The sequence below is a fragment of the Aegilops tauschii genome, chromosome 1 (genome assembly GCF_002575655.3).
Source record: "Aegilops tauschii subsp. strangulata cultivar AL8/78 chromosome 1, Aet v6.0, whole genome shotgun sequence".
Classification (NCBI taxonomy): Eukaryota; Viridiplantae; Streptophyta; class Magnoliopsida; order Poales; family Poaceae; genus Aegilops; species Aegilops tauschii.
The window spans coordinates 91,719,146-91,744,511 of NC_053035.3; the positions used below are offsets into that span (position 1 = coordinate 91,719,146).

General features: G+C 50.5%; 1 protein-coding gene across 1 annotated transcript; it reads left to right on the plus strand.

Moving 5' to 3' along the window:
- Nucleotides 1-2,784: 2,784 nt before the first annotated feature.
- Nucleotides 2,785-3,342, plus strand: LOC141027711 (uncharacterized). Its single transcript, XM_073504960.1, has one exon. The coding sequence runs from the start codon at nucleotides 2,785-2,787 to the stop codon at nucleotides 3,340-3,342; it is 558 nt and encodes a 185-aa protein (XP_073361061.1).
- The last annotated feature ends 22,024 nt before the right edge of the window (nucleotides 3,343-25,366 follow it).

The window sequence follows — 25,366 nt, forward strand, 5'->3', positions numbered from 1 at the left end:
CGCCCATGCCGCGGGAGTGGGACGACGGTGAGGACCGACGCAAGCGACGCTACGACGACCGCCGCAAACCCCCCCCCCCCCGTCCCTCTCCGGACGCCGCCCGTCGTGAGGATGAGCTTCGGCGCGAGCTCCAGGACCGGGATAGCCGGCGCTCGCAGGGCTATGATGACCGCCGCGACTCCCGACGCTCTCCGGGCCGCTCCGATGGGCGTGCTCGCTCCCGCTCCCCTCCGCCCGCGGCTGGCGATTGGCGCTCCTCGCGTCGGTGCTCCCCTTCCCCGACTCGGCGCCGGGAGCGCAGCCAGTCCCCTCCCCGCCCGCCCCGTCCTCTCTCCCCGCGTGCGCCTCCCCAACCCGCTGTTGCTCCGGCCCGGAAATATGTCCCGCCACATGCCGCTAACTCCTCTGGTCCTCCCGCCGCCGGTGGTGGTGGGGGTGACTAGGCCCGTGGTCGCCCGGGCGTGGCCAAGAAGAAGAAGAGGCGCGGGCAGGCTCGGGCCAACCAATAGGCGGCTTCCGTGCCGGCCTCCGGCCTCGCTGCCGCCTCTGGTCCTGTGTCTGGCCGCCCCGGTCCGCCGCGCTTCAATTGCGGCGTTGCGGGTCATTCTCAGGTCAATTGTGTCAACCCCCCATGCTGCTACATCTGCAAGGATCCCTCCCACCCCGCCCTGCTGTGCCCGGACAAGCCTATCGACGAGGAGTTGATGATGTACGGCCACGGGATTGAGGGGTTGGGGTTCTTCCACATCGAGCTCCCAGACGTCCCCTCCCCCTCCCTCCAGGCGCTCGTAACGGTGGTTGATGGTGTCTCCTCCCCTGAGATGATTGAGGCTGAGCTCAACCACCTCTATCGTCGCCAATGGGACTGGCAGGCCACCATCACCACCGGTGGCGCTTTCTCGGTGGTCTTCCCCGATGCTCTCAGCCACGGCTATGCCACGCGCAGTGACCAGATCACTCTCACCCTCAACAAGCTGGTCTTCGACATCTCTGAGCCGATCCTCGATCCCAAGGCCGTCGCGGTCCTTGACACTGCTTGGATCCTGGTCGCCGAGCTTCCTGACATTGCCCGGTCCGAGCGGATGATCCGCAATATGTCTCGGATCCTTGGCAAGGTGGTGGTGGTTGACGAGCTTTCCCTCCATAAGGAGGAGGAGGTGCGAGTCAAAGTCAAGTGCCTCGACTCCTCTAAGTTGTGTGCCACCATCCGTGTCTTCTTCAACGACCAGGGATTTCATCTCCGCATTGCTCCCGAGCCGCCCAACCACGTGGGTCGGCCCCGCTTCTTCGACGACGCCCCTCTTGACGCCCCTCCTGGGTCCCAGGATAACTACCGCGATCGTCATCATCCTCGCCTGCACCACTCCGACGAGGAGGAGGGGTCGGAGGACAGCCCTTCCCGCTCCCCCTAGCCGACTCGCCCGGCCCCGTCCTCGAGCCGTGGGGGCGGCAGGCTGGGCTTGCTGTGCTTCCCCCCTCTCCGTCTGATGTCGCCTCCAAGGGGAGTGATGCCTCCGACATCAGCCTCATCATCGCCCCGGCTTCCTCACCGCGCTCCCCCGACGCTCTCCCTGCCAAGCCGGCCCTAGGTGTGCAGCCGACCACCTCCGTCCCGGCCTCCCCTACGGCTGGGACCCAAGTCGCGGCGTGCACCCCCCTGGCCACCCTCTCGCTGGCGCTCCAGGACGACTCGCTCCGCACTCCAGCTCGCCCTCCCTGGCGCTGGTCCCTGAGGACCCCCCACCACCCCCGGCAGCCACTCCCACACCGTCTCCGCTGCCGGCGGTAACCGGAGTTCCTCCCGCCTCTAAGCCCGCGCCGCCAGCTTTAGCTCCATCCCCCCTGCGCCTCGACTGCACCCAGCTGGCACTCCTCCTCGCGGCTGCGGCTGACCCCGACGGGGAGGGAGGGACTCAGGTGACCACCCCGGTGGCTTCCCAGCCCCCTCCCCCACGGTCCGCGGCTAACTCCCGCCGTGGTCGGTCCTCCTCCACCCCCGATGACGGCCTCGCGACGGAGTGTCCGGCTTGTGGCCGCCCGGCCAGACGGTAGCCCAGCTCTGCCCATCCCCGAGCGGGCGGAGCTTCGGGCCGCTGCCCGAAACCTGGAGCCAGGTACGCTTGCCGCCCCACCCCCCCTCTGCTTCTACTTGCTCATTTTCTGCGCTCGAAGCGGTCCCACTTGGTCACCTTGTGAAGGTTGCGTCAGACTCTGCGATCGTTTTCAGGGGGAAGCCACTCCCCCCTTAGTGCAGATTGCGGCCATCCAGGCTCGCAAGATTCTTGATGGAAAATTGGCGGAGGCCCGCCAGGCCCTCCTCGTCCCCTCCATCCCCCCGGCCCCTTCTCCGGCGGCTGCACCGTCACAGCCCCGTAGGGCTGCTGGCCGCCCCCCGGTGGTGGCAGCCGAGCCTCGTGGCCGCACCCGCTCTCGCACTGCCGTTTTCCGTGCCCAAAGCGCTTCCCGTGTCCTGGGGTCAAGTAGCCCCCCAATGGCTCCTTAATGCGTGCCTTATTTTGGAACATCCGCGGGTTCGTCCATGATGGTCGACGCCACAAACTCATCGAGTATTTGCGCGATGAGCATATTGACATAGTGGCGATCCAGGAAACCATGCGCTCTGACTTCTCCTTGCCGGAACTTGATAGGCTAAATTCCCACCTCTTCGCGTGGCACTAGCTCCCTTCTAGTGGGAATGCCGGCCATTCGGGTGGCATCCTTCTAGGTGTGAAGGATGCCACCTTCGAGGTGGGGAGTATGGATCGGGGCTAGTTATTTGTTAGTATGGAGCTTTATGAACGGGCCCTGAATTTCAAATGGGAGGTTATCATCGTCTACGTCCCGGCTGACCACAGTAGATCCGCGTCCTTCCTCGAGGAGCTTAACCGGAAGGTCTCTTCGGCCTCCCTGCCCGTGGTTGTCGGGGGCGATTTTAACCTCCTCCGCTTCGCGGAAGACAAGAGCAATGACCACGTCAACTTTGCATGTATGCAAATGTTTAATGACTACATTGCCGATCTTGGTCTTCGCGAGATAGACAGGATTGGTGCCAGGTTCACCTGGACCAATCGGCAAGCCTCCCCGACCCAGTCCGTCCTGGACCGAGTCTTAGTCTCCCCGGAATGGGACCTCCTCTGCCCTCTGGCTTCCCTCCCGGCCATCACTCGGATCGGCTCCGACCATGTTCCTCTTCTCTTGTCCTCCTCTGACGAGCGACCTCCGATCCCTCCACGATTTTGGTTTGAGACATTCTGGCTGTCCCAAACTGGATTCGTGGAGGCTGTTAGGGCTCGCTGGGTGGAGACTAGGTCTCTTCCCCACCTCCGCCCCCTCGGCTATTGACTCTTGGCAACTCTGTGCCAAAACGCGGCCGACAGTTCATGAAGGGGTGGGGTGCCAACCTGGGTCGCGACCTCCGCGAGCGGAAAAAGGCCTTGCTGACCTCCATTCAGGCTCTCGATCTCCACATGCTGACACGGTCGGCCTCTCCCCTGATGAGTGGCTCTCCTGGTATGACCTGGAGGACCAACTCTCCATCATCTACACGGGCGAGGAGGCTTATTGGCGCTTGCGGGGTTCCCAGAAATGGGTCCTGAAGGGCGACGCGAACACTGCCTACTTTCAGGCCATAGCGAATGGGCGTCGTCAAAGCAACACCGTCCCTCTCCTCTAGGACGGCCCGTCCCTTCTGCAGTCCCCGAGGGACATTAGGGCCCATGTCGACGGGTTCTACCGATCCCTATTCTCTGCATCTCCTAGGAGCGGTCTCTCTCTAGCACACGATTGCTGGTCTGGCCGCCAGCTTGTCTCCGCTGAGGAGAATGCGGCTCTCACGGCGTGTATGAGGTCTGGGCAGCCATTAGAGGCATGAACCCCTCCTCGGCCCCGGGACCGGACGGCCTTCCGGTTAAATTCTTCCAGACCTTCTGGAATGTGATTAAGCCAGAAATCATGGCCATCTTTGACGAGTTTTACGTTGGGACCATCGACCTTGGTCGCCTCAACTATGGGATCATTTCGCTCATTCCCAAAGTGTCGGGGGCCTCCGACATTCGCCAGTTTCGCCCGATCACGGTGATCAATGTGATCTTCCGGATTCTGGCGAAAGGGTACGCCAATAGGGATGACCCTGCTAGCTGACCTCATTACCCCCCCCCCCCAACCAGTCCGCCTTCGTGAAAGGGCGATATATCCTGGACGGGGTGCTAGTTCTTCATGAAGTCCTCCATGAGGTCCGCTCTAAACACCTCAAGGCGGTCTTCCTGAAAATCGACTTTCATAAGGCCTACGACACTGTTAGTTGGTCCTTCCTTCGGGAAGTATTGCTCCGGAAGGGCTTCGATGATCGAGGGATCACCCGGGTGATGCAGATGGTGTCCCGCGGTCGCACCGTCGTGAACATCAATGGGGAGATTGGCCCTTACTTCCCCACTCTCTGTGGGGTTAGACAAGGCGATCCTTTCTCTCCGTTCCTGTTCAATATGGTGGTGGACGCGCTGGCCGCCATCCTAGATATGGCCAAAGCCACATGCCATATTCGTGGGATTACCCCTCATCTGGCTAGCGGCTCCGGGATTTCCATGCTCCAATACGCCGACGATACCATCATCATGGTCGAAGGCTCGGACACGGACATCGCTAACCTCAAGTTCCTCCTCCTATGCTTCCAACAAATGTCTGGCCTCAAGATCAACTTCGACAAGAGTGATGTGATAGTAATGGGCTATTCTCCGGCTGAAGCCCTCGACATCACCAACCGCCTCAACTGCCGCCTCGGCTCCTTCCCCACGACGTACTTGGGAACCCCCATCAGTGACTCTCGGCTCACCTTCGCGGACTTGCGCCCCACGGTTGCCAAGTTGCAAACTCGCACGGAGCCTTGGCAGGGTAGGTGGCTGTCGAAGGCGGCTCGGACGATCCTCATTAACTCCTCCCTCTCTAGCCTCCTCCTGTTTCTTATGAGCTTCTATAGCCTCCATGAGACCCTTCACCATGAGATCGCCAAAATCCAATCTCGCTTCTATTGGGCTGGCGACAACAATAAGCAGAAGTACCACATGGTTAGCTGGCCGGACATCTGCAAGCCCCGGGAACAGGGAGGCCTCGGTATCATGTGCTCTAAGCGCATGAATATTGCCCTCCTCATCCGCTGGCTTTGGCGCATTTCGCAAGGGCATGGTGGTCTCTGGCTTGACATTATCCGGAACAAGTACCTGCGCGGATGGCCCCTCGCCTTTTGTCAAAGGTCCGGCGGTTCCCAGTTTTGGCAATCGGTCGTCGAACTGCTGCCCGTCCTCCGTATTGGGACCTCCATCTCGGTTGGTTCGGGTATGGCGACGTTGTTCTAGTTCGGCCGTTGGGCGGGAGACTCCCCCTTTGCGGCCCGCTTCCCCGACCTCTTCTCCATTGCTGTCACCCCCTTGATCTCAGTTGAGAGGGCCCTTATTGACTTAGGGCGCCTCGCCTTCCAGAGGTCATTTGGGCCTCCGGAAGCCGCCGCGTGGCTTGAGCTGCTTGATTGCGTCGCTCTCCACGAGCCGGTGGTGGATGCTGGCCCGGACGAGGTTCGGTGGCGTCTTGAGCCCTTAGGACAATTCTCCACCAGGTCCCTTTACTCGGCCATCGCTCCCTCCTCCGCTCCTCCCCCCTCCTTGCGGTCTGGTCCATCCGCCTGCCATTGAAAATTCGGATATTCATGTGGCAATGGATCTGTGGTAGGATTTCGTCTGGGGTGGAGGTCCGCAAACGCAATGGCCCTGGGTCCGGCCTCTGTCCTCTGTGTGGTACCCCCGAATATTCGAATCACATCTTCTTCTCCTGTGTCTCAGCACAATTCATGTGGATCTGCTTTAGGGAGGCTGTAGGAGGGGATTGGTGGCACACTAACTTCCCCGACCTCTTCGCTGAACTCCAGAACTCCCCTCTGCCCTCTCGCCACATTAGGTGGCTCGAGATTGGGGCGCTTGCATGGACTCTTTGGACGATTCGCAATAAGCTTGTGATTTAGCGTATTCCTCTTCGACGGGCTACTAACGCTCTATTCAAACTGTCTAGTTACTTGCAGCTTTGGCGGCCGCTTAGCCGCCCTCAGGATCGAGACGCCATCACCGCCTTCATGGCCGACCTTCGCTCGATGGCCGTCCGTCTGTCGCCGCCGCCCCCTCTGCCTCCCCCGGAGCCAGATTAGACGCCTTGCCTCGGTCGCGTCCTTTTTTGTTTCTTTTGGGCTTGTTGAGTTGTGGCCTCAGCAGAACCTTGGTACTTCTCGTTATGTGACTTGGGTGTGTGTGTTCTGGACTAGTCCGTGTATGTGTGCTCTTGGCGGTTTGCTTTATATATAAAGCGGGGCGAAAGCCTTTTTCGGTAACAATATAAAAGTCCAAACGTCCATGCTAAAAAGAAAAGAATATGAGATGACATGTTAGGCAGCATTCCACATCAAAAATTCTTTTTTTATCATTTACCTACTCGAGGACGAGCAGGAATTAAGCTTGGGGATGCTGATACGTCTCCAACGTATCAATAATTTTTTATTGTTCCATGCTATTATATATTTATTCTTGAATGTTTCATAATCATTTTATAGTCATTTTATATCATTTTTTGGTACTAACCTATTGACATAGTGCCAAGTGCCAGTTGCTGTTTTTTGCATGTTTTTACATCACAGGAAATCAATACCAAACGGAGTCCAAATGTAGTGAAACTTTTTGTGGATTTTTTGGACCAGAAGACATCCAGTGGGCCGAAAAAGCACCTGGGGGCTGCTCCGAGGGGAGCACAGCCCACCTGGGCGCGCTTGGAGGCCCACGCGTGCCCTGGTGGGCTGTGCCCACCTCGGGTGCCCCTCGGACCGCCTCTTTACTCTATAAATACCCCAATATTCCAGAAACCCTAGGGGAGTCGACGAAAATCAATTTCAGCCGCCGCAAGTTCCAGAACCACCAGATCCAATCTAGACACCATCACGGAGGGGTTCATCATGTCCATTGGTGCCTCTCCGATGATGCGTGAGTAGACTCTTGTAGACCTATGGGTCTGTAGTTAGTAGCTAGACAGCTTCCTCTCTGTCGTTTGATTCTCAATACAATGGTCTCTTGGAGATCCATATGATGTAATGTTGGGGAACGTAGTAATTTCAAAAAAATTCCTACGCACACGCAAGATCATGGTGATGCATAGCAATGAGAGGGAAGAGTGTCTCCACGTACCCTCATAGACCGAAAGCGGAAGCGTTAGCACAACGCGGTTGATGTAGTGGTATGTCTTCATGATCCGACCGATCAAGCACCGAACGCACGGCACCTCCGAGTTCTGCACACGTTAAACTCGATGACGTCCGTCGAACTCCGATCCAGCCGAGCTTTGAGGGAGAGTTCCGTCAGCACAACGGCGTGGTGACGATGATGATGTTCTATCGACGCAGGGCTTCGCCTAAGCACCGCTACGATATTATCGAGGTGGAATATGGTGGAGGGGGGCACCGCACACGGCTAAGAGATCAAGAGATCAATTGTTGTGTCTATGGGGTGCCCCCCTCCTCCGTATATAAAGGTGGGGAGGAGGAGAGGGCCGGCCAAGGGGAGAGGCGCGCCCAAGGGGGGGGGGGCAATCCTACTCCAAGTAGGTTTGCCCCCCCCCCTTTCCTATTCCAACTAGGAGAAGGGGGAAGGAGGAGGTGGAGAGAAGGAAGGAGAAGGGGGGTCGCCGCCCCCTTCCCTTTCCCAATTTGGATTGGGGCAAGGGGGGCCACGCGCCACCTCTTGGCCTCCCTCTCTCCTTTGCACTAAGGACCATAAGGCCCAATAGCTTCCCGGGGGGTTCCGGTAACCCCCGGTACTCCGATAAATATCCGATAACCCCCGGAACCATTTCGGTGACCGAATATAGTCGTCCAATATATCAATCTTCTTGTCTCGACCATTTCGAGACTCCTCGTCATGTCCGTGATCACATCCGGGACTCCGAACAACCTTCGGTACATCAAAACACATAAACTCATAATAAAACCGTCATCAAACTTGAAGCGTGCAGACCCTACGGGTTCGAGAACTATGTAGACATGACCGAGACACGCCTCCGGTCAATAACCAATAGCGGAACCTGGATGCTCATATTGGCTCCTACATATTCTACGAAGATCTTTATCGGTCAAACCGCATAACAACATACGTTGTTCCCTTTGTCATTGGTATGTTACTTGCCCGAGATTCGATCGTCGGTATCTCAATACCTAGTTCAATCTCGTTACCGGCAAGTCTCTTTACTTGTTCCGTAATACATCATCCCGCAACTAACTCATTAGTTGCAATGCTTGCAAGGCTTATAGTGATGTGCATTACCGAGTGGGCCCAGAGATACCTCTCCGACAATCGGAGTGACAAATCCTAATCTCGAAATACGCCAACCCAACAAGTACCTTCGGAGACACCTGTAGAGCACCTTTATAATCACCCAGTTACGTTGTGATGTTTGGTAGCACACAAAGTGTTCCTCTGGTAAACGGGAGTTGCATAACCTCATAGTCATAGGAACATGTATAAGTCATGAAGAAAGCAATAGCAACATACTAAACGATCGAGTGCTAAGCTAACGGAATGGGTCATGTCAATCACATCATTCTCCTAATGATGTGATCCCGTTAATCAAATGAAAACTATTTGTCCATGGCTAGGAAACATAGCCATCTCTGATTAATGAGCTAGTCAAGTAGAGGCATACTAGTGACATTCTGTTTGTCTATGTATTCACACATGTATCATGTTTCCGGTTAATACAATTCTAGCATGAATAATAAACATTTATCATGATACAAGGAAATAAATAATAACTTTATTATTGCCTCTAGGGCATATTTCCTTCAGTCTCCCACTTGCACTAGAGTCAATAATCTAGATTACATAGTAATGATTCTAACACCCATGGAGTCTTGGTGTTGATCATGTTTTGCTCGTGGAAGAGGCTTAGTCAATGGGTCTGCAACATTCAGATCCGTATGTATCTTGCAAATCTCTATGTCTCCCACCTGGACTTGATCCCGGATGGAGTTGAAGCGTCTCTTGATGTGCTTGGTTCTCTTGTGAAATCTGGATTCCTTTGCCAAAGCAATTGCACCAGTATTGTCACAACAGATTTTCATTGGACCCCATGCACTAGGTATGACACCTAGATCGGATATGAACTCCTTCATCCAGACTCCTTCATTTGCTGCTTCCGAAGCAGCTATGTACTCCGCTTCACATGTAGATCCCGCTACAACGCTTTGTTTAGAACTGCACCAACTGACAGCTCCACCTTTCAATATAAACACGTATCTGGTTTGCGATTTAGAATCGTCCGGATCAGTGTCAAAGCTTGCACCGACGTGACCATTTACGACGAGCTCTTTGTCACCTCCATAAACGAGAAACATATCCTTAGTCCTTCTTAAGTATTTCAAGATGTTCTTGACCAATGTCCAGTGATCCACTCCTGGATTACTTTGGTACCTCCCTGCTAAACTAATAGCAAGGCACACATCTGGTCTGGTACAGAGCATTGCATACATGGTAGAGCCTATGGCTGAACCGTAGGAAACATCTTTCATTTTCTCTCTATCTTCTGTAGTGGTCGGGCATTGAGTCTTACTGAACTTCACACCTTGTAACACAGGCAAGAACCCTTTCTTTGCTTGATCCATTTTGAACTTCTTCAAAACTTTGTCAAGGTATGTGCTTTGTGAAAGTCCAATTAAGCGTCTTGATCTATCTCTATAGATCTTGATGCCCAATATATAAGCAGCTTCACCGAGGTCCTTCATCGAAAAACTCTTATTCAAATATCCCTTTATGCTATCCAGAAATTCTATATCATTTCCGATCAACAATACGTCATCCACATATAATATCAGAAATGCTACAGAGCTCCCACTCACTTTCTTGTAAATACAGGATTCTCCAAAAGTCTGTATAAAACCATATGCTTTGATCACACTATCAAAATGTTTATTCCAACTCCGAGAAGCTTGCACCAGTCCATAAATGGATCGCTGGAGCTTGCACACTTTGTTAGCTCCGTTTGGATCGACAAAACCTTCCGGTTGCATCATATACAACTCTTCTTCCAGAAATCCATTCAGGAATGCAGTTTTTACATCCATTTGCCAAATTTCATAATCATAAAATGCGGCAATTGCTAACATGATTCGGACAGACTTAAGAATCGCTACGGGTGAGAAGGTCTCATCGTAGTCAACCCCTTGAACTTGTCGAAAACCTTTTGCAACAAGTCGAGCTTTATAGACAGTAACATTACCGTCAGTGTCAGTCTTCTTCTTGAAGATCCATTTATTCTCGATGGCCTGCCGATCATCGGGCAAGTCAACCAAAGTCCACACTTTGTTCTCATACATGGATCCCATCTCAGATTTCATGGCCTCAAGCCATTTTGCGGAATCTGGGCTCACCATCGCTTCTTCATAGTTCATAGGTTCGTCATGGTCTAGTAACATAACCTCCAGAACAGGATTACCGTACCACTCTGGTGCGGATCTTACTCTGGTTGACCTACAAGGTTCAGTAACAACTTGATCTGAAGTATTATGATCATCATCATTAACTTCCTCACTAATTGGTGTAGATGTCACAGGAACCGGTTTCTGTGATGTACTACTTTCCAATAAGGGAGCAGGTACTGTTACCTCATCAAGTTCTACTTTCCTCCCACTCACTTCTTTCGAGAGAAACTCCTTCTATAGAAAGGACCCGTTCTTGGCAACGAATATCTTGCCTTCGGATCTGTGATAGAAGGTGTACCCAACGGTTTCTTTTGGGTATCCTATGAAGACACATTTCTCCGATTTGGGTTCGAGCTTATCAGGTTGAAGCTTTTTCACATAAGCATCACAGCCCCAAACTTTAAGAAACGACAACTTTGGTTTCTTGCCAAACCACAGTTCATAAGGCATCGTCTCAACGGATTTTGATGGTGCCCTATTTAACGTGAATGCGGCCGTCTCTAAAGCATAACCCCAAAATGATAGCGGTAAATCAGTAAGAGACATCATAGATCGCACCATATCTAGTAAAGTACGATTACGACGTTCGGACACACCATTACGCTGTCGTGTTCTAGGTGCCGTGAGTTGCGAAACTATTACGCATTGTTTCAAATGTAAACCAAATTCGTAACTCAAATATTCTCCTCCACGATCAGATCGTAGAAAGTTTATTTTCTTGTTACGATGATTTTCAACTTCACTCTGAAATTCTTTGAACTTTTCAAATGTTTCAGACTTATGTTTCATTAAGTAGATATACCCATATCTGCTTAAATCATCTGTGAAGGTGAGAAAATAACGATACCCGCCGCGAGCCTCAATATTCATTGGACCACATACATCAGTATGTATGATCTCCAATAAATCAGTTGCTTGCTCCATAGTTCCGGAGAACGGTGTTTTAGTCATCTTGCCTATGAGGCATGGTTCGCAAGTACCAAGTGATTCATAATCAAGTGATTCCAAAAGTCCATCAGTATGGAGCTTCTTCATGCCCTTTACACCAATATGACCCAAACGGCAGTGCCACAAATAAGTTGCACTATCATTATCAAATCTGCATCTTTTGGCATCAACATTATGAATATGTGTATCACTACTATCGAGATTCATCAAAAATAGACCACTCTTCAAGGGTGCATGACTATAAAAGATATTACTCATATAAATAGAACAACCATAATTCTCAGATTTAAATGAATAACCATCTCGCATCAAACAAGATCCAGATATAATGTTCATGCTCAACGCTGGCACCAAATAACAATTATTTAGGTCTAAAACTAATCCCGAAGGTAGATGTAGAGGTAGCGTGCCGACGGCGATCACATCGACTTTGGAACCATTTCCCACGCGCATCGTCACCTCGTCCTTAGCCAGTGTCCGCTTAATCCGTAGTCCCTTTGTTCACCTTGCCATCCTTCTTATCCGCCAAATACTTGGGGCAGTTCCGCTTCCAGTGACCAGTCTGCTTGTAGTAGAAGCACTCAGTCTCAGGCTTAGGTCCAGACTTGGGTTTCTTCTCTTGAGCAGCAACTTGCTTGTTGTTCTTCTTGAAGTTCCCCTTCTTCTTCCCTTTACCCTTTTTCTTGAAACTGGTGGTCTTATTGACCATCAACACTTGATGCTCCTTCTTGATTTCTACCTCCGCAGCCTTTAGCATTGCGAAGAGCTCGGGAATCGTCTTATCCATCCCTTGCATGTTATAGTTCATCACAAAGCTCTTGTAGCTTGGTGGCAGTGATTGAAGAATTCTGTCAATGACGCTATCAGCTGGAAGATTAACTCCTAGTTGAATCAAGTGACTGTTATACCCAGACATTCTGAGTATATGCTCACTGACAGAACTATTCCCCTCCATCTTGCAGCTGTAGAACTTATTGGAGACTTCATATCTCTCAATCCGGGCATTTGCTTGAAATATTAACTTCAACTCCTGAAACATCTCATATGCTCCATGACGTTCAAAACGTCGTTGAAGTCCCGGTTCTAAGACGTAAAGCATGGCACACTGAACTATCGAGTAGTCATCAGCTTTGCTCTGCCAGATGTTCATAACATCTGGTGTTGCTCCTGCAGCAGGTTTGGCACCCAGCGGTGCTTCCAGGACGTAATTCTTCTGTGCAGCAATGAGGATAATCCTCAAGTTACGGACCCAGTCCGTGTAATTGCTACCATCATCTTTCAACTTTGCTTTCTCAAGGAACGCATTAAAATTCAACGGAACAACAGCACGAGCCATCTATCTACAACAAACATAGACATGCAAAATACTATCAGGTACTAAGTTCATGATAAATTTAAGTTCAATTAATCATATTACTTAAGAACTCCCACTTAGATAAACATCCCTCTAATCATCTAAGTGATCGCGTGATCCAAATCAACTAAACCATAACCGATCATCACGTGAAATGGAGTAGTTTTCAATGGTGAACATCACTATGTTGATCATATCTACTATATGATTCACGCTCGACCCCTGGAGCCAGATTAGACGCCTTGCCTCGGTCGCGTAATCTTTTGTTTCTTTTGGGCTTGTTGAGTTGTGCCCTCAGCAGAACCTTGGTACTTCTCGTTATGTGACTTGGGTGTGTGTGTTCTGGACTAGTCCGTGTATGTGTGCTCTTGGCGGTTTGCTTTATATATAAAGCGGGGCGAAAGCCTTTTTTGGTAACAATATAAAAGTCCAAATGTCCATGCTAAAAAGAAAAGAATATGAGATGACATGTTAGGCAGCATTCCACATCAAAAATTCTATTTTTATCATTTACCGACTCGAGGACGAGCAGGAATTAAGCTTGGGGATGCTGATACGTCTCCAACGTATCAATAATTTTTTATTGTTCCATGCTATTATATTTTTATTCTTGAATGTTTCATAATCATTTTATAGTCATTTTATATCATTTTTTGGTACTAACCTATTGGCATAGTGCCAAGTGCCGGTTGCTGTTTTTTGCATGTTTTTACATCGCAGGAAATCAATACCAAACGGAGTCCAAACGCAGTGAAACTTTTTGTAGATTTTGTGGACCAGAAGACATCCAGTGGGCCGAAGAAGCACCTGGGGGTTGCTCCGAGGGGAGCACAGATCACCAGGGCGCGCCTGGAGGCCCATGCACGCCCTGGTGGGCTGTGCCCACCTCGGGTGCCCCCCGGACCGCCTCTTTACTCTATAAATACCCCAATATTCCAGAAACCCTAGGGGAGTCGACGAAAATCAATTTCAGCCACCGCAAGTTCCAGAACCACCAGATCCAATCTAGACACCATCACGGAGGGGTTCATCATGTCCATTGGTGCCTCTCCGATGATGCGTGAGTAGTCACTTGTAGACCTACGGGTCCGTAGTTAGTAGCTAGATAGCTTCCTCTCTCTCGTTTGATTCTCAATACAATGGTCTCTTGGAGATCCATATGATGTAATGTTGGGGAACGTAGTAATTTCAAAAAAATTCCTACGCACACGCAAGATCATGGTGATGCATGGCAACGAGAGGGGCGAGTGTGTCCGCGTACCCTCATAGACCGAAAGCAGAAGCGTTAGCACAACGCGGTTGATGTAGTCGTACGTCTTCATGATCCGACCGATCAAGCACCGAACGCACGACACCTCCGAGCTCTGCACACGTTCAACTCGATGACGTCCCTCGAACTCCGATCCAGCCGAGCTTTGAGGGAGAGTTCCGTCAGCACGACGGCGTGGTGACGATGATGATGTTCTACCGACACAGGGCTTCGCCTAAGCACCGCTACGATATTATCGAGGTGGAATATGGTGGAAGGGGGCACCGCACACGGCTAAGAGATCAAGAGATCAATTGTTGTGTCTATGGGGTGCCCCCTCCTCCGTATATAAAGGGGGGAGGAGGAGAGGGCCGGCCAAGGGGAGAGGCGCGCCCAAGGGGGGCAATCCGACTCCAAGTAGGTTTGGCCTCCCCCCTTTCCTATTCCAACTTGGAGAAGGGGGGAAGGAGGAGGTGGAGAGAAGGAAGGAGAAGGGGGGCCGCTGCCCCCTTCCCTTTCCCAATTCGGATTGGGGCAAGGGGCCCGCGCGCCACCTCTTGGCCTCCCTCTCTCCTTTCCACTAAGGCCCATAAGGCCCAATAGCTTCCCGGGGGGGTTCCGGTAACCCCAGGTACTCCGATAAATATCCGATAACCCCCGGAACCATTCCGGTGTCCGAATATAGTCGTCCAATATTTCAATCTTCTTGTCTCGACCATTTCGAGACTCCTCGTCATGTCCGTGATCACATCCGGGACTCCGAACAACCTTCGGTACATCAAAACACATAAACTCATAATAAAACCGTCATCGAACTTTAAGCATGCGGACCCTACGGGTTCGAGAACTATGTAGACATGACCGAGACATGTCTCCGGTCAATAAACAATAGCGGAACCCGGAGGCTCATATTGGCTTCTACATATTCTACGAAGATCTTTATCGGTCAAACCGCATAACAACATACGTTGTTCCCTTTGTCATCGGTATGTTACTTGCCCAAGATTCGATCGTCGGTATCTCAATACCTAGTTCAATCTCGTTACCGGCAAGTCTCTTTACTTGTTCCGTAATACATCATCCCGCAACTAACTCATTAGTTGCAATGCTTGCAAGGCTTATAGTGATGTGCACTGCCGAGTGGGCCCAGAGATACCTCTCCGACAATCGGAGTGACAAATCCTAATCTCAAAATACGCCAACCCAACAAGTACCTTCGGAGACACCTGTAGAGCACCTTTATAATCACCCAGTTACGTTGTGACGTTTGGTAGCACACAAAGTGTTCCTCCGGTAAACGGGAGTTGCATAATCTCATAGTCATAGGAACATGTATAAGTCATGAAGAAAGCAATAGCAACATACTAAACGATCGAGTGCTAAGCTAACGGAATGGGTCATGTCAATCACATCATTCTCCTAATGATGTGATCCCATTAATCAAATGACAACTCTTTGTCCATGGCTAGGAAACATAGCCATCTCTGATTAACGAGCTAGTCAAGTAGAGGCATACTAGTGACATTCTGTTTGTCTATGTATTCACACATGTATCATATTTCCGGTTAATACAATTCTAGCATGAATAATAAACATTTATCATGATAAAAGGAAATAAATAATAACTTTATTATTGCCTCTAGGGCATATTTCCTTCATGTAACACTTTTTGCGGTGTGTTTGTTGGGATCGGATGAACTTTGAGTGTATGATCAGATCTATCTTTTTATCCATGAAAGTTATTTGAGTCTTCTTGATCTCTTATATGCATGATTGCTTATAGCCTCGTATTTCTTATCTGATATTTGGGTTTTGTTTGGCCAACTTGATCTATTTATCTTGCAATGGGAAGAGGTGCTTTGTGATGGGTTCGATCTTACGGTGCTTGATCCCAGTGACAGAAGGGGAACCGACATGTATGTATCATTGCTGTTAAGGATAACAAGATGAGGTCTATTTCGACATAAATAGATCTTGTCTACATCATGTCATCGTTCTTATTGCATTACTCCGTTTTTCCATGAACTTAATACACTAGATGCATGCTGGATAGCGGTCGAAGTGTGGAGTATTAGTAGTAGATGCAGCAGGAGTCGGTCTACTAATCTTGGACATGATGCCTATATAATGATCATTTCCTGGATCTCGACATGATTATTTGAAGTTCTACAATTTCCCAACAGTAATTTGTTTACCCACCGTTTGCTATTTTTCTCGAGAGAAGCCACTAGTGAAACCTACGGCCCCGGGGTCTCTTCTTTAATATTTCTGCCTTTGCGATCTATTTTATTTGCTTTTATTTTCGTATCTATTAAACCAAAAATACAAAAATACTTTGCTGCAATTTATTTTATCTCGCGTTCCCGCGAGATCCGTCTATCAAAGTATCACAACTTTCTCACGTCCGTTTGCCAATTTCTGGCGCCGTTACCCGAAAGGGATTGACAACCCCTTTAATACGTCGGGTTGCGAGTATTTGTTATTTGTGTGCATGTGCCGTTCACTTGGTGTTGCTTGGTTCTCCTACTGGTTCGATAATCTTGGTCTCGTCACTAAGGGAAATACCTACCGGCGATGTGCTGCATCATCCCTTCCTCTTTGGGGAAATACCAACGTAGTCTAGCAGACATCAATAGCACTTCACCATATTTGGGCCCAAGGGAATGCATTGTGGAGTAGTTATTAGATGATGGGTTGCTAGAGTGACAGAAGCTTAAACCAGTTTATGCGCTACTTTGTAAGGGACCGATTTGGATCCAAAAGTGTAATGCTATGGTTAGATTTTATCTTAATACTTTTCTCATAGTTGCAGATGCTTGGAGGGGGTTAATCATAAGTAGGAGGATTGTTCAAGTAAGAACAGTACCTAAGCATCGGTCCACCCACATATCAAATTATCAAAGTAGCAAACGCGAATCAAACCAACATGATGAAAGTGATATGGTGAAATTCCCGTGTACCCTCAAGAACGCTTTGCTTATCATAAGAGACCGTTTTGACATGTACTTTGCCACAAAAGGATTGGGCAATCTTGCTGCACTTTATTTACCATTATCGTTACTTGCTCATTACAAATTATCTTGCTATCAAACTACTCGTTACCGACTATTTCAGTGCTTGCAGAAAATACCTTGCTGAAAACCACTTGTCATTTTCTTCTGCTCCTCGTTGGGTTCGACACTCTTACTTATCGAAAGGACTACGATTGATCCCCTATACTTGTGGGTCATCAGCCGACTGCGCTTCAGCCGACTCCGCGTTGTCGGTGATGGACTCGCTGTCGTCTGAGCCAGCTTGCTCATTCACCAAGACATGCGTCCTCGTCCCATCACGCGTTTGTTGTACCGTGAGCAGTAGCATCTCTCTCATCGCGTCGGGGCGGAGGAGAATCTCAAACATTGTGAAAAATGGAGACTAGGGACTCAACACTGGCGCCGGGTTCGCTCTGTTGTTGGGCGCCTTCCCGAAGCGCCAGTCAGCGGCCAACCCGGCCTTGGAGATGTTGTTGACCCAGTCGGCAACCTGCGCCAATGTCAAATCCCGGGCCGACGTCCGGGTGGGGTCCTGCTGGTCACCCATCTCTATGATGTTGTGAACCCGGCGCTGCAGCGGCAGCACCCGGCACGTGATGAAGGTCGTGATGAGGTCCATCCTGGTGAGCCCCTCGCGCACTGTCATCTCAGTGACCCGAATGGACATGTCCAGCATCCCCAGCAGCGGGTTCTTGGGCAGGTAGCCCCAGTTCATCTTGGCGAGCGGTTGCTCATTGACGAAAAGCGGCAGGGTTATGCACTCCGCGCCAATGTTGCGCACATAGAAGAAAGAATTCTACCACTTCTTGGCAGAATCCTTCAAGGGCATTTTGGGAAACGGCCCATTCGGCCGGACCGAGATGACGGCGGTACTAAATGCCTCTGCATATTTAATACTCCTATCCTCAAATAGAATCATTAAACAAGCAAACATATGCAAACAATTTAAACATAACAGCAATCTGCCAAAACAGTACAATCTGTAAAGAATGCAAGAGTATCAATACTTATTCAACTCCAAAAATTATGAAAAAAATACCACACTGTAGAAAATTTATCAGAGCTTATTTCGCAAAAATTTCAACATTTTTATCATATTCTGACTTTTCTAGGGAATTTTTGCAACAGCAGTAAACTTTCTGTTTTCAAACAGCAACATGTAGACTTGTAAAATAAGCATGGTAAAGGCTATCAATGCCACTTTTATTGAAATAAAAGATGCAAAACATTATTCTAAATAACAGCAAGCAAATCCTAACAAAATAAATTGACGCTCCAAGAAAAACACATATCATGTGACGAATGAAAACATAGCTCCAAGTGAGGTTACCGATAATGTTTGAGATGAAAGAGGGGATGCCTTCCGGGGCATTGTCGGTGTCAAAACCGGCGGATCTCGGGTAGGGGGTCCCGAACTGTGCGTCTAGGATCGATGGTAATAGGAGACGGGGGACACAATGTTTACCCAGGTTCGGGCCCTCTTTATGGAGGTAATACCCTACTTCCTGCTTGATTGATCTTGGTGAATATGAGTGTTACAAGAGTTGATCTACCACAAGATCGTAATGGCTAAAACCTAGAAGTCTAGCCTATGAGTATATGGTAATGAATCTGTCCTATCCGGACTATGCTCTCCGGTTTATATAGACACCGGAGAGATCTAGGGTTACATGGAGTCGGTTTACATAAGGAGGAATCTTCATAATCGATCGCCCAGCTTGCCTTCCACGCCAAGCAGGGTCCAATCCGGACACGGGTATAGTATTCGGTCTTGATGTCTTCATAGCCCATCAGTCCGGCCCATGGATAACAAGTCGGACCCCCGAGGACCCCTTAGTACAGGACTCCCTCAGTAGCCCCCAAACCAGGCTTCAATGACGATGTGTTCGGTGCTTGGATTGTCTTCGGCATTGCAAGGCGGGTTCCCTTCTTTGAGTAATGTATCCGGCTGTTGACTCAATATCGTTTCCCTCGGCTTCTGCGCGCTAATAACTTCGTCTTCCACGCATCAAGCGGATGCGGAAAGTCAGGGCATTTTTACAAATAATGCCCCATCCATACAAGGCAGAATGCCTATTTAATGAAATCAGATCTTAGATCCAGGCGACATCGTGCCGAGAAAAATCCCCAGAAACTGCCGAAAGAAACCACTCCAACATGGCTAGCATCCCCAGCTCTTCCTCCCGCTCCGGCCCAAAGAGAAGCGAGTGGGAGAAGTGTTCCGTGACTAGCAGTCAGCTAGCAAAGCTGCAAACACAGGGATTTCTTCCTCCTGCGGAACTGGTCCCTGTCCGAGCAGGGTCGGTCTCTTTTAATGGTGTGACTCAAGCGGAAGACTTCCCCAATCCATCCGGAAGGGAGCGAGTGTGATTCGTCCCCTATCTGCTGAGGGGCATCGGATTTCCAGTCCATCCATTCCTTCGAGGGCTTCTGGAATATTACGGTCTTCAGCTGCACAACTTCACTCCCGCCTCCATCTTGCACATTGCCGGTTATGTTGCTTTATGCGAACTATTCCTGGGCGTCGAAGCCCATTTCAAATTGTGGAGAAAATTGTTTCGTCTTGTCCCGCGTAACCATGAAGGGTCTATATTTGAAGTTGGCGGAGCCGAAGTGTGGCACATCGCCGATACCGGATATCCGTCCGGCACACCAAGGAAGGCATCTGAAGAATGGCTTTCCGAGTGGTTCTGTATTGAGGACGTTGCACTTCCCGACCCAATTCGAAAGGGTCTTCCTGAATTTGCAAGTGTTCCGCTAAAGAGACGCCACAGTTGGCGCCTCCGGAGCTTCGAGGAGGATGATAGTGCGGAGGTTCGTCAACTCTTGGGCGAGATAAAAACGCTCGCCCAGTCCGGATTAACAATGATTGAGGTAATGGCGACCTCCGTAACGCGAGGGGTTCAGCCGCTTCAATACAGAGGGCTCCCAATGTGGCACTATAACGGGGAGGACGACGCCTCCCGCTGTGGTCGAAAAGGTCTGGGCACCCCTGCCGCTCTGGCCAAAATACTGGCCGAGTTGTTCAAAGGGGAGGAAGAGGAATTTCTTTGGATCAATCGCAGAGATGGATATTCTATGTATAATCCTCCCAGTTGGGTAAGCCCCAATCCTTCTGTTTTACTCATTCCACTTCCCGGGTTACCTTTGACGGATTCCTAACCCGCCTATTGTTAGAGTTATAATATAAGTCATGTATACCCCTTTGTATTTATCCCGTAGTATAAGGGGTTTCCTGCATATGTACCAGACCTGTACATGTATATATATCGGCCTATGGCCTCATGGGAATACAAGTTGCTTATTCCTAACATGGTATTAGGGCTAGGTCAATTTTTTGCACGCTGCAACTCGTGCTATTGATCCGTCCCGATCGAGTCGGCCGCCGCTGCTCCCGTTCGAAGTCGCCGTCCTCCTGCTCGAGGTCGTCGTCGCCTGTGGCTGCTACCGCTCGAAGCTCCCTCCCGCCTCCCGCTCGAAGCTCCCTCCTGCTCCCGCGGAGTCGGCCGCCGCTGCTCCTGCTCATCCGCCCCGCCCGCGGCTGCCGCTCGTCGACCGCGGCTCTCCTGCCCGACGACTCCCTCACGCTCGAAGTAGGCCGCCGCCGCCGCTCTCCCCGGCTCGGCCACCGCGACGTGCGGGCTCCCGTACCAGGCCCCGCGTCCGCCCGTGTTCGTCTGCCCCTCCTGCGGCTGCCGTTCGTGCGTGCTCGTCCGCCTGCTGTTCGGTGGTTCCTCTGATTCCGGGTGCTTATTCCAAAAAAAATTGTCTGCTGCATCGGGCTTTGTCGTTGTCCCTCGCTGTCCGGTGATCTTCGACGGTACTAACTACACCGAGTTTGCTGGCTTCATGCGCATTCACATGCGTGGCATCCGTCTCTGGGGTGTTCTTTCTAGCGAGGTCTGCTGTCCGCCACGTCCGGTTCTTCCGGTGGCCCCTACTCCGCCGACTCCACTGGTTCTTCCTCCGGATGCTAATCAGGCCGCCAAGGATGCGGCTAAGGTTGCTGATGAGGCTGCTGATCGTGCCTATGATGAGAGGGCTCTGGCTTATGAGGAGGCTCTTCAGACGTATCATGGTGCTTTGTCTGTTTACACCCAGTGGCTTGATGATGATGCTCGTGCTGCCGCTGTTCTCACTTCTAGTGTTCTGCCTCAGTTTGCTTCTGAGTTTCTGGGTCTTCCTACTGTCTTCCAGATGTGGACCTGTCTTCGTCAGCGCTATGAGCCCTCTAGTGATGCCTTATACCTTTCTGTGGTTCGTCAGGAGCATGCTCTTCAGCAGGGTGACTCTACTGTTGATGACTTTTATGCACAGAGTTCTGCTATCTGGCGCCAGCTTGATTCTCTCCGCAGTGCTGGTTGTCGTACTTGCCCCTGCTGCCAGGCTGTCCAGGCCGATTTGGAGTTTCATCGCGTCTACGAGTTCCTGTCTCGGCTCCGTAAGGAGTTTGAGCCCCGGCGTGCTCAGTTGCTTGCTCGTGGCCGTATTTCTCTCATGGAGGCGCTTTCGGAGATTCGTGCTGAGGAGACTCGCCTACGCGGTGCTGGTTTGCTGGAGGTTCCCTCGGTGCTCGCTACTCGGGTTTCTTCCACTCCACCTGCTGCACCGCCCCATTCTCGCTCGAGTGCTCCGCCGCTCTTGCCCACTCCTTCTGGAGGCTCAGGTCGGCCCCGTTCACATTGTGACTACTGCAACAATGATGGTCATATTGAGTCCCAGTGCTACACAAAGAGGAAACACCTGCGCAAGGCGCGATCATCCTCCTCAGGGCCTTCGTCATCTCCCTCACCAGCTTCAGCCATTGCTTTGACTGAGCAGGATATTCTGAGACTTAAGCGTCTGCTCGCGGCTTCAGGTTCTTCCTCGACGGGTACTGCTGGTTCTGTGACTGATGCTTCCCGCACTGAGCACCCGCCCTCTACACAGTCAGGTACATCCCCATGGGTTCTGGATTCTGGAGCTTCTTTTCATATGTCTTCTCATTCTTCTGCTTTGTGTTCTCTTCGCTCGCTGGATTCTCCTGTTCATGTCTTCACTGCTGATGGTACTCCACTTTCTGTTGCTAGTAGAGGCCATCTTTCTACTCCTTCTTATTATGTTCCTGATGTTGCTCATGTTCCTCGACTTACCATGAATCTATTTTCTGCCGGTCAACTTACTGATTCTGGTTGTCATGTCATCCTTGATGTTGACTCTTGTTCTGTTCAGGATCGTCGCACGCACACTCTGGTTGGGGCTGGCCCTCGCCGCCGTGATTCTCAGGGTCTTTGGGAGTTGGACTGGCTTCATGTTCCTTCCGCTGCCACCACCATCGCCAGTTCCTCCGCTGCTGTCGCTTCTGTTACTGGTTCCTTCAAGCAGTGGCATCATCGCCTTGGTCATATGTGTGGTTCTCGATTATCGTCTTTAGTTCGTCGAGGTCTTCTGGGGTCTGTCTCAGGAGATGTCTCTTTAGAGTGTCAGGGTTGTCGTCTTGGCAAGCAGATTCAGCTACCATATTCTCATAGTGAGTCAGTGTCTCAGCGTCCTTTCGATTTAGTCCATTCTGATGTATGGGGTCCAGCTCCTTTCACTTCGAAAGGTGGTCATAAATACTATATTATTTTCATCGATGATTTTTCTCGTTACACATGGCTTTATTTCATGACTTCGCGTAGTGAGGTGTTGTCTATTTATAAGCGTTTTGCTGCCATGGTTCATACTCAGTTCTCTTCACCCATTCATGTTTTTCGTGCTGACTCCGCTGGTGAGTATATCTCTAAGATGTTGCGTGGTGTCCTTGCTGAGCAGGGTACTCTTGCCCAGTTCTCTTGTCCTGGTGCTCATGCTCAGAATGGTGTGTCTGAGCGCAAGCATCGTCACCTTCTTGAGACGGCTCGTGCTATGATGATCGCCGCCTCTCTTCCGCCTCATTTTTGGGCAGAGGCTATCTCCACTTCTGTCTATCTCATCAACCTTCAGCCATCTGCTGCTTTGCAGGGTGGTGTTCCTTTTGAGCGTCTGTTTGATCGCTCTCCCGATTATTCGATGCTTCGCTTGTTTGGTTGTGTTTGCTATGTTCTTCTTGCCCCCCGCGAACGCACCAAACTGACCGCTCAGTCTGTTGAGTGTGTCTTCTTAGGCTACAGTGATGAGCATAAGGGCTATCGTTGTTGGGATCCTGTTGGTCGCCGGATGCGTATCTCTCGAGATGTGACTTTTGATGAGTCTCGTTCTTTTTACCCACGCCCATCTTCCTCGGTCTTTTCCGTGGAGGATATCTCCTTTCTCACTTTTCCTGACTCCCCTGTCACTCTCGTTGCGCCTGTGCCTATTCGTCCCACTCCCTCTGCTTCTCCACCTCTTGTCGATTCACCGTCATCATCTTCCCCGGTCTCCTCACCTAGCATGTCACCGGATTCTACACCTTTCTCTCCAGTGACTTCTTCGTCGCCACCCCCTGATTCTACCTTGGCGATTCCTCCTTCTCTTGTTCCATCTCTTCCTCAGCATTACACTCGTCGTTCATGGCCTGTGGATGTTTCCCTGGATGAGTCATCCTCTTCCTCTCAGCCTACTTATGGCTTGCGTTCTCGTCCTCGTCCGCCTATTGATCGCTTTGGATTTCCCACCGCTGGTGCTGCTGTTCTTGAGCCGACTTCTTACCGTCAGGCTGTTGGTCATCCTGAATGGCAGTTTGCGATGGCAGAGAAGATTGCTGCTCTTGAACGCACTGGTACCTGGGATCTTGTTTCTCTTCCTCCCGGAGTCCGTCCCATTACTTGTAAGTGGGTCTACAAGGTTAAGACTCGCTCCGATGGTTCTCTTGAGCGTCACAAAGCTCGTCTCGTGGCTCGTGGTTTTCAGCAGGAGCATGGTCGTGATTATGACGAGACTTTTGCTCCTGTGGCCCATATGACCACTATTCGTACACTTCTTGTCGTTGCCTCTGCACGCCACTGGTCTATATCTCAGCTTGATGTTAAGAATGCCTTTCTTAATGGTGAGCTGCGTGAGGAGGTGTACATGCAGCCACCACCTGGGTATTCGGTTCCTGATGGCATGGTGTGTCGTCTTCGTCGCTCTCTCTATGGCCTTAAGCAAGCCCCTCGCGCCTGGTTTGAGCGTTTTGCTTCTGTGGTCACTACTGCTGGTTTTTCAGCAAGTGTTCATGATCCCGCATTGTTTATTCACCTTTCTCCTCGTGGCCGGACTCTTCTTCTTCTCTATGTTGATGATATGGTCATCACTGGGGATGACCCCGAGTATATTGCCTTTGTAAAGGCCCGTCTTAGTGAGCAGTTTCTTATGTCTGATCTTGGACCTCTTCGCTATTTTCTTGGGATTGAAGTCTCTTCTACCTCTGATGGCTTTTTTATATCCCAGGAAAAGTATATCCAGGATCTTCTTGCTCGTGCTGCTCTTTCTGACGAGCGCACTGTTGAGACTCCTATGGAGCTCAATGTTCACCTTCGTGCTACTGATGGTGATCCTCTCCCTGACCCGACGCGTTATCGTCATCTCGTTGGCAGTCTTGTTTATCTAGCTGTCACTCGTCCGGACATCTCTTATCCGGTTCATATTCTCAGTCAGTTTGTTTCTGCTCCCACATCGGTTCATTATAGTCATCTCCTTCGTGTTCTCCGATATCTTCGGGGCACGATCTCTCACCGTCTCTTCTTTCCTAGCTCCAGTTCTTTACAGCTTCAGGCCTATGCGGATGCTACGTGGGCTAGTGATCCTTCTGATCGCCGTTCGCTTTCTGCTTACTGTGTTTTTCTTGGCGGTTCTCTCATTGCCTGGAAGACGAAGAAACAGATTGCAGTTTCCCGTTCGAGTGTTGAGGCTGAGTTGCGAGCTATGGCTCTTTTGACGACAGAGGTGACTTGGTTACGGTGGTTACTTCAGGACTTTGGTGTTTCTATCACTACACCGACTATGCTCTTATCTGACAGTACAGGTGCTATTAGCATTGCGCGCGATCCTGTGAAGCATGAGCTCACCAAGCATATTGGTGTTGATGCTTTCTATGTGCGCGCTGCTGTGCAGGATCAGGTCGTTGCTCTTCAGTATGTGCCTTCCGAGTTACAGTTGGCGGATTTCTTGACAAAGGCCCAGACTAGAGCACAACATGGCTTTTATCTCTCCAAACTCAGTGTTGTTCCTCCACCATGAGTTTGAGGGGGGGTGTTAGAGTTATAATATAAGTCATGTATACCCCTTTGTATTTATCCCGTAGTATAAGGGGTTTCCTTCATATGTACCACACCTGTACATGTATATATATCGGCCTATGGCCTCATGGG

Coding starts and splice junctions, on each gene's coding strand:
- LOC141027711 (XM_073504960.1), top strand. CDS start 2,785: ATGGAGCTTTATGAACGGGCCCTGAATTTCAAATGGGAGGTTATCATC.